Raw genomic sequence first — 10,272 nt, forward strand, 5'->3', positions numbered from 1 at the left:
TCAAATTGATAAATTTAATTTATTTATTTAGCTATGTTGAAAATATGGCTCGACAACTTGTCTATTGCCTAAACAATATGTTCTGCGATAATACGCAGTCAAGCCATAAAAGGAAAAAAGTTGAAAAACAAATAAAGCTAACTGGAAAACATCAATACAAAGATAAAAAGTGAGGGACAAGCAAAACAAAGAAAGTTACTAAAAGAAGAAAAAAAAGAGCAAAAAGATAAAAGTGACTTCAATCTTTTGCATATCACTTGATTTCGTGTTTTTGTTTGTAATATGAAACTTCTTTCCTTTTGTTCAAAGAAAAAAAGCAGAAGTTTGCCTTGTATTGTGTCAATCAGTCCCCTATTCATTCATGAATTGTTTGCAGATGTAGAAACACTTCGACACTCAACTTTCTGTATGTATTCTAATTAAACCAAACTTTTACAAATCAATAAAACAGAAAAATACATCATGCACTGCTATGGTTCATGAGTAAACAAAATTTTCAAAACTTTTGTTTACTCATACTTACAAGTCTTCACCACTGAGATCACCCCATCGAACATTGTACTTAGCAGCAAGATAATGTGCTCCAACTGGTCCTCTGCTCCCATAAGGGTAGAGCTCTGGAAAAATCTTTTTTTCTTCAAGTTCCCTCAACAATGGTGTAAACAGTGACCAAGCAGCATCCAGCTCATCACTTCTAATGAACAACCTTCGCTCACCAGCTATAGCATCTAAGAGCAATCTCTCATATGCATCTGGGATTTCTTTTGGATACCTTCATATCATAACCAAAGTCTTAATTTAATGCCATCAAAGAAGCTTTAAAGGAAATAAGGTGTAGTGTACTTGCATGAGTTTTCAGACCTTGCTATCCAAAAAAATGATGTACACTTTTTTTTTCAAGTTTAAGCCTGTTAGATATCAGGTGTAATGCATTTACTGGCAAGAAGTCTTTTGTTTTGTCAATTGGTAGTAGTAAAATCTCTGTGATCTTCAGGAAAAGCTAGATGATTTTTACTAATGAGTCTGGTCTAAGATGCTAATAAAGGTACACAAATGGCAGGAAGGATTATTTTAATAGACAGAACATATTAGTTTCAACATCAATCTCAGTGAAGACACACTCCACATGTCTGTTATCTGCAGGTCATTGAATTGAAGCAGCATACTAAACTTAATAAAATGGTTGATTATCTCCATACCTTGCTCGATAGAGCAAATTAAGGTCACTGCGATCTAATCTCATTCCAAGACCAGGAACTTTATTATTGATCTTCAGGTAAATGGCTTCATCAGGTTGCACACGTAGCACAAGCTCATTTGTTGCCTTGTCTAAATCAGTTCCAAAATTCTGCTTGTACAAATTACCTGGAACATGTCTGAACTGAACTCTGATCTCTGCCCTGGGTTTTCATGTCCACAACATTTCAGTCCATTCAATGATAGGCATGATTACAAGGCATAGGCCCTCAAGATTCAATCGATAAAAAATAAAATGCACCTACCGCCTCGTATGGAGAGCTTTTCCAGCCTTCATGAGAAAAGGGACACCATCCCATCTAGCATTATTTATAAACAGAGCTGCTGCCGCAAATGTAGGTGTAAGACTGTCATTCGGTACAGTTGAGTCATCAGAGTAACCTGGATATATTTTACCACCCTTGTTGTGGCCCTTATACTGACCAACAATGACATCCTCAAGCTGCAGTGGTCTCATTGATCTCAGAACCTTTACCTGAAAATGGGCCATGCCCACCATATCATACCAGATTTTAAAAATAGATTTTAGGACAGTTCAAAACAATATAAAATCAATCAAACAACAAGTCAAAGCACGTTCTCAATGGTATAAATCATATGAAAGGAGACCAATACCTTTTCATTCCTGATGTCCTCAGCTTCTAAGCTGACAGGAGTCTCCATTGCAAATAGTGCCAGTATTTGCAGGAGATGATTTTGCATTATATCTCGTATGATTCCATAATTATCAAAATAACTGGAATTAATAAGAAATACGTAAGGGATCTTGGTCTTTGAAAAGAACAATGTATTTATATACAATACGTCACCAAAACTACGCGACTCACCCCCCTCGTCCTTCAGTACCAAAATCTTCAGAAAATATCAATTGCACATTCCGGATATAATTCCTTGACCATAGGGGTTCAAAAACAAGATTTGAGAAGCGAAGCACTGAGAGATTCTCAACAAGTTCCTTGCCCAAGTAATGGTCAATCCTACAAAAGCATAATCAAAATTGAGCTTTTGCTCTAGTGTTTTTTATTTGTACTGAATTCCTATTTAAAATTATAAAGCAAAATGTACCTGAATATCTGATCCTCAGTTAGATACTGCTTAAGACATCTTGTTAGCTCAGCAGAGGACTCTGAATCACGGCCAAATGGCTTTTCAACGATCACCCTTGTCCAACCATTTACTGCAGAAGCTTTATAACTGACACATCTCACCACATCCACGAATATGTTTGGAGGTATTGACAAGTAAAATAACCTATTTGACAGTTTTCCAGCCTGTAAAGAAACATTTTCCAACGTTACGACAGAGAAGTCAAAGATAGAATAATTAACTAGCCATTTCTTATGATACTGGCTCAAGGATTATGTCAGTTTGCATCCATTGCATACTTAGTAGGCAAACAAGGAAATCCATCATTTGGTTCAAGAAGACATCCCCAATCGGTAATAGCCCATGATAATGTTTTGCTTTATTTCAATAAGGTTTTCTCTACCACTCAAAAGTTCAAAGAACAGTTTAACCTTCTGCATTATACTTTATTAAGTATCATATCTTAATCAATCTTTTCTAAGACCGATTCTTCTTGTAAATCCTAGAAGAATGAACATGAAAAACCTTTCTAGAAAGTTAGAAAACCGTGGGCCACAAAATTTGGATGTGAAACAAATTGTAAACAGTTAGAAAATGCAATATGTTTTTGTTGCGATAAAATGTTTTTACTCTCAAATTTAATACATCCTTTCAAACATAAAAGGGTTCAAGAGACCATTATAAGATAAATACATCAAAATTAGAATACTAAAAATAAATAAACTTTTCTAAAAGAAATTTCCAGAAATCTGCAGGATATTTCTCAAATTCTTGAGTCTGTTTCATCCCATTCCAAAAGCAATAGCAAACTTAGCACCATGCGGTATGCACTGTAAAAACCTATCCAACTCTTGTAACTATCATTACCATTCTTAAATTAGTTGCAAGATTTAATACAAAAACAATAGAATAAGATCTAATGGAGGTCAAGAAAACTGAGGAAAAACACAACTAAACATGTTACCTCTTTCTCTTTCAGCTTGCTGTCTAGTTCTGCAAAATGCTCCTCAGAATCATACTGACCTGAATGGTAAAAGCATCTCTTCAAGAACTGCTCCATTTTATCTTCACAATTTGCCCTATAAGTCATCCCACATAACAAATATACAAATTGGCAAACAGAGTTTTCAATTATGACATGATAGGAATTACTTTAGAATGATATCAACAGTACCTCTTATCAATTCTACAAGTTAATGTTCCACTAATCACGTTCCTGAGCTCTTCATCTGTCAGTTTAGTACGAGCATAACCGAAAACCATAAAGTTCTGCATACCAAGAGAATACATGAGAAAAGATACAAACTAACTAGACATATATTCATTATCTTGACTCTGGTTAAAGAAAACTATACCATCTTCAGAAAGTGAAACTCTGAAGAAAAAAAGAGCATTACCTCAGGTAGACAATCTTCATAGTAAAGAGCAAAAAGGGCTGGAAAAATTTTCTTCTTAGCAAGGTCCCCTGAAGCTCCAACAACAGTTATGCTAAGAGTAGACTGTACTTTCTCTGAGTCAGATAAGTCAAAGAAAATTTCTTGCTCTTCAGGCTTGATTCCCTCGGCCAAAGGGGTTCCATCCATACCTAATCCAAAGAGCCCTTGAGGGTTCCAAAAATGAGAAACTAAACAAGAAAAAGCTGATGAACAAAAGATGGCAGAACTAAGTGGAGTTCCTAGATGAGGAAAAAGGCAGGTTGGAAGGCCAAAGCACATGATTTGCAGAATCTGTAACGTGCTTTGAAATGGCAATTTTAATTACATGTCCAAATATTCATAACCGCGTATCATTAGTATCAGACATGGTAAAAGAAACTACTAATCCATTTGAAACAATCCAAATTTTTGAACAAATGCTGGAATTTGTTCTATGTGACAAATTAATAATAATTTACCAAACACATATTAGCACACAGTGTTAAGATTTTCAAGAAGTCATAGATGAAGTCAAGTATATCTATATATCCAATCTTGAAAGTTAAAGCAGCGTATTTCATTCCACAAATGACCCTATTCCAAAAGAATGCTGGCAATGAACAGATCACATTGCTAACAGAAAATAAATTAACTAGAGTAAAAGCGAGTTTACTTCACAAAGACAACAATAATCGAACAGAACAAGAAAGAAAAGCAATGAAATAAAGAGACTGACCATCCTGCATAGAAACTGCATTTGGTGGATGCCCATTTGAGGATTTGATCCGGAAATGGTTTCTCGCATGGATCCTTGGATGAACTTGGGAAACCCATTTGGAGAAACAATATCTTCTAGGCTTACAAACAGTGAATTCAGAAGAGAAGGTAAGTGAAGAAGAGGACGAGGAAGATGAAGAACAAGGACTAAAGTGTGTAGCCATGCAATATTAGAATGATGATCAAGCGAAAACTGAAGAAATGTCGAGTAACCTTGTATCGTACAAGGTTTATACTGGATTTACTTATATAGAGATTTTTGGATTAGAAATATCTGTGCAGTGTGCCTTTATGAGTTGTTGAAAAGTTAAGCAGAATTAAGAGTTTTTCAAATGCAAAACAAATCTGCTACGTGAGGTCAGGGTTTTTTAAATTATCTTTATAAACTTATCAGGTTTTATCATATATATATATATATATATATAATGGCGGTAAAAGCGCCTATTTCATCATCATGGCCGTTAAACATCTTGTTGATTCATTTCTGCCTTGGGTTGGGTTATGAGCCTACAACCTAGAAACTTATCCTTTGTTTTTATAGGACTTATAAATTTAACTAAAACAATGAAAGAATAAAGTGGAAAAATATATACCATGACCAAGTATCAAGTTATAATTTCTTCCTCAACATTGTAGCCAAATAAATAAATAAATAAAAGAATTCATTCCTCATCACTCAACAGAGTTGGATATCCGATATTCAACTTCAATTTTTCACTTTTTAATTTACTGATTAGGTTTTTTTATATATAAAAAGAAAATTCAAACGTTAAAATTAAATTTTGAGTTGTTTTTTGATACATGAATATGTTGTTAGGTTACTTACATATTTAGTTAGGTTAAGTTAAGTTATCTTTTACTTTACTTGCACTCCAAGCAAGTTTAAGTTAGGTTATTTCTTATTTATTTTTATTTAGAAATTTTAATAATCTTACATAAGAAAAGTAAGAAGGCTCTCTTCCTTAGAAATTGTATAAATCGCTCTTAGGTTAATTGTTAAATACATTCAAGTTAAGAATTAATAAAGAATATTTTTTTAATAAGCAACATTGTTTATTTTCTCTAAGCTCTTTTCAAAAGGGTAAGAGGATTTAGTATAATTAATGGGATTGTGGTCATTGTTCACTTTAGTGTGGTTTTCTAACCTCGTCAAAATTAATGTTCACCTTAGTGAGGTTTCTAAACTTGTCAAAATTGGTGTATTCACAAACCCCTGACATCTGTTTGGTATCAAAACGAGAGGATCATTGTTTGCTATCGGGTTTCGACTCTCCTTATTCAGGTAATTCTGTTTCTTTTGTTGTTTTATAATTATATCTTCATCTTTTTCTATATCACCACATCACCATCACCATAATGCCACCTAGATGCCAAAATCATCAACGAATTGTTCACGAGATCGAGATTGAGAAATTAGATCATCAAGTTCAAGAATTACAAGAGCAACTCACAAGACTTGATGCTGCTCAAATCAACAACAATTGCTCCAGTGATGAAAAGAATAATACCAATCTTTTCCATCAAGAATCATATTCTGATGAAGAAGTACCTATATGTTGTGCAAGAATTGTTGCTAATAAAGATTTGGGAATCAAGGTAGACATTCTTAAATTTAAAGAAAAGCTTCACCCTAATGATTTTCTTAACTGGCTCTATACATTGGATTGAGTTTTCGAGCTCAAAGATATTCCTGATGAAAAATGTGTGAAGCTTGTTGCAATTAAATTAAAAAAACACGCCTCTATTTGGTGGAAAAATCTCAAATGGCAATGAGAAAGAGAAGGCCGTAACAAGATTAAAACATGAGATAAGATGCGTCAAAAACTCAAACATAAGTTCTTTTCTGAGCACTATCGACAATAAATTTTTATTAAATTTCATAACTGGAGGCAAAAACAATGTCAGTGGAGGATTATACATCAGAGTTCGAACAACTTCACATGAAATGCGATGCCTATAAACCTGAAGAGTGAACTATTGCTCATTATCTTGGAGGCCTCAATGTTGAAATTGCAAATGTTGTTCAACTACAATCATATTAGAACTTAAATAATATTATCATAATAGCGGTAAAGGTTGAGAAACAACGATCGCGGAAAAACTCAGTGAGTTCATTTAGACAAAAAGATTCTACTTCAAACCATTGAAGACAAAGTTCTGTAACCATTCCGCCTCTAAAGGTAAACTGTTTCAAAATTGCAAATAATAATGATAAAAAAACTACTTCTACTCGTGCTTCTATTGTCAACAGGAAGTGCTTCAAATGCCAAGGATTTGGACATATTGCTTCAAATTGTCCAAATCAAAGAATTATCCCCTTGGTAGAAGAAAAAGTTATGAAAAAACCTATCATAAAAGAAGTAGAATATGACCTAGAAATATTCAATGAAGGTGAGACAGAAAAAGTTCTACCAACCATGGAGATGCTCTTGTTATTCGTAGTAACCTCAACACAACTATGATGATTGAGGATGAAAGTTGGCTTCACCATAACATTTTTTATATAAGGTGCACATCCCAATGGAAGGTTTGCAATGTCATTTTTAATAGTGGAAGTTGCGAGAACGTTGTTGCCAACTACATGGTGGAAAAGTTGAAGCTTCCAACTAAAGTACATCCTTGTCCTTATAAGCTATAATGGAAGAGAAAAGGAAATGAAATTAAGGTAATGAAACATTATTGTGTTCAATTCTCTATTGGAAATAAGTATTAAGATGAAATTTGGTGTGATGTTATCCCAATGGACGCATGCTGTCATAACCCAAAACTCCCCTCGAGCCCGTGACAACCGCCGCAATGCCCCGATGGGCACTCATCTCCTGCAATGCCAACCGAAATCTCGCAAGGCTTAATATCAGTTTCTCATTTCCCCCAGTGAGTAACCGTTGCCAAATTTTATGTTCTAAAGGATTTTGAGCTATTTCCAACTTAAAACTGATAAAATAAAAATTTTTGTCTCACAAGGGCATTTTGGTCATTTTTCACTGAAAATTTCGAAACCAGTTAAAAATGTAGTAAACAAGTACCAATCACATAATTCACAATTAAAAATAAGTTTAGGCATTTAAAATCTTTATTTAAAATGAAATTATAATTATTTGAATATAATAAAAAGATAAAACAAAATATTCAATAAAATATTTTATTTTCTTATAAACAGTAATTTTAGAGTTATACGTAAATACTTTTTGTAACTTGAAAGCAAAATAAATTCATTCATACTGTAACGCAATAAATTAGAGTATTTAAATTAATTTAAATTTACAACATCGAGTGGGCCCACAATAACTAGAATTAAAGAAACTGCAAACCTACTGTGTGGAGGACTCTAATCCAATAGAAGCTCTCGATGGAATCAGCTATCTACAGCCTACTCTAAGCCTGAAATGGGTGGAAAGGAGGGTGGTGAGATTATAAAATCTCAGTGAGTAAACAAACACCATTTAAATCAGCTAAAGCCCAGTAAAATGAAACAATTAAAATATCCCATCAAATTATGTATTTCCCAATTTGAAAATTCATCCCAACCCATGCAAACGGTTATATTTCATTTAATTTCTCATTAAGGCTTATGACTTTCATAAACATTTGGCTCATACCATCAAATAATACTCGATGACACCTTGATCAGAGGCGTACACTCGAACCCGCCAAGACTGTTAAAATTTTTGTATACACGTAAAAATATTTTTAGTTTGAGAAAATATAGTCGTTCCTTGGCGTTGGCTGAGTTCCCCTTCACGTGGTGGTTCGGCGTGAAGTGAACCCTAAGCTTTAACCTAGGAGATAACCTACGCGCCTCTCCTTTCGAGGTAAGAATATAATGGGGTTTACCGAGCCTCTCTAAAAGGTTGGTCCACAGAAACCCCCTACTGCAATGATTAATTAATATATAATCCACAAATTAATAAAATTCATTCTAGCATGACATGACAATTATTATAATTCACAACCTTTCAAGGCTAAATACACATTTCATATATTTCAACACAAATACCAATTCAGTCATTCATGCAAATACTGTCATAAGCCATTAGATTCAAATCATAAATTTAATTCATAACAAGTGGTCTCCAATTACTCTATTTTTCAAAATCATCATTCAATTTTAAAATAATTTATAAAATCTTTTCATATAGACACATTTTGTTTGTAAAACTCAAGATTTACCATTTAAACTCATTTTTATAAAATTTAACCAAAACCGATTAAAAACATGCTTTAGATAATTAAAATGATGGTAAGGTTACTCACAGTACTAGGAGTTCGATATACTCCTATTCCCGGTCTTCGGGCACAATCTCTTTACCCTTGTTAGAAAGCTCACCACCTATACATCATACGTGACACGAATTTTAATAAATTGTGTCAATTTATCATAAACTATTTCAAGCTCTTTAAATCTAAATGAATGCATGCGATGAGAGGCAAAATGTCTGATTAATCACTTAAATGTGACATTCGACCTAAGTCACACTATACTCGGTCTAATCGGTTAAAATCTTCAATTTAACTCCAAATCAATTCTTCTTACTTTCTACACTCCAATTATACCTAAATTAGCTCAATGATTGTTAATAAGATTCAATTTATCAGTCCCGGATCAATAATCACACATGTCTACACATTAGGTAAAATTTTCCATTTAATTTTTAGCCTCACCAAACATCAAATATCACCCAAATATCATGAAATATCATCAATTTCAACTACAATATCCTCCCTAGAAAATTCGGCCAATAATGGTGATGGGGGAAAATGAATTCTTTTCTTGTTATTTTATTTCTAAATATGCTAAACTAACTAAAAACACTAACATAACTTAAAATCAAATCAATCTAACTTCATTCTCTCTCCATACCCATTTGGGCAGCCATGAATTCACCATGAAAACATGAAATTTAACCATGAAAAATAAGGAGAAATGCATGGGAAAGGTAGATCACAAGTCAAAATCAAGAAATTTTACCTTTGATTGCTTGATCCTTTGAAATCTCACACTTTTTCTTCAATTTTTCCACCTAGATTTTGCATTTTTTTTTTCTTTTCTCTCTATTTCTTACTATGGCCAACCACATGAAGTGAAAATGGCATAAATATGGGCTGATTTTATGGAAAATAATAAAGTATTCTTGCTTGACACGTGGCATGTTTCCATTGGTCCATTTTTAAAACTTTAAAAATTTTAAACCTTTTTATCTCCACCACATGATTAGTCAATGGTCAAAATGAGGATAAGGGAAGACCATGTGCTGGACAAATGTCCTGGTGGTGGAAAATTATTGTTTTGCCCCTAGGGGGTAAAATTACCATTTTACCCCTATGCTCCGAAAAATACCAAGAATAAATTTTTTTTTCACTTCTTAACCTCAAATCATACTCCAATAAGTCAAATGGGGCTAAAAATCTTTTCTAAAAATTCTCATTTTGTCCTCAGGTGGCAAATGACCATTTTACCCCTAGATAGTGAAAATTTCGATTTGACTCCAAATTGATCCTCGAACTCCAAATCACCATATTAAACCATTTTGGGACTTTAATATTCTTAATTTCATCTTAAATTCTCTATTTGATTTAGTTCGAGGCTTAAATCAATTTTGTTGTACCTCTATGTACAATACCGACTTTTGTCGATTTTTCGAGACTCTCCTAGCATGCAAACATGTTATCCATCACATGTATGTCGTGACAAGTATTCTATAGAGCCAGGCTTGACATCTTCTCCCCCACTTGGATC

General features: G+C 33.6%; 1 protein-coding gene across 2 annotated transcripts; it reads right to left on the bottom strand.

The window, feature by feature from the left end:
- On the bottom strand, positions 225-4,866 carry LOC18612476 (glucose-6-phosphate 1-dehydrogenase 1, chloroplastic). 2 transcript variants are annotated; one of them, XM_018114418.1, is made up of 10 exons: positions 4,495-4,866; positions 3,741-3,943; positions 3,518-3,612; positions 3,308-3,422; positions 2,323-2,528; positions 2,085-2,234; positions 1,873-1,993; positions 1,503-1,732; positions 1,200-1,400; positions 225-772 (listed from the first exon to the last, which is right to left on the bottom strand). In XM_018114418.1, the coding sequence occupies exons 1-10, from the start codon at positions 4,697-4,699 to the stop codon at positions 520-522; spliced, it is 1,779 nt and encodes a 592-aa protein (XP_017969907.1). In that variant the 5' UTR covers positions 4,700-4,866; the 3' UTR covers positions 225-519. The 2 variants fall into 2 exon arrangements, with proteins under 2 accessions (XP_017969907.1, XP_007049348.2); XM_007049286.2 differs by having other exon boundaries at positions 226-772; positions 3,741-3,928; positions 4,495-4,865.

Source organism: Theobroma cacao, chromosome 1, assembly GCF_000208745.1.
Source record: "Theobroma cacao cultivar B97-61/B2 chromosome 1, Criollo_cocoa_genome_V2, whole genome shotgun sequence".
Lineage (NCBI taxonomy): Eukaryota > Viridiplantae > Streptophyta > Magnoliopsida > Malvales > Malvaceae > Theobroma > Theobroma cacao.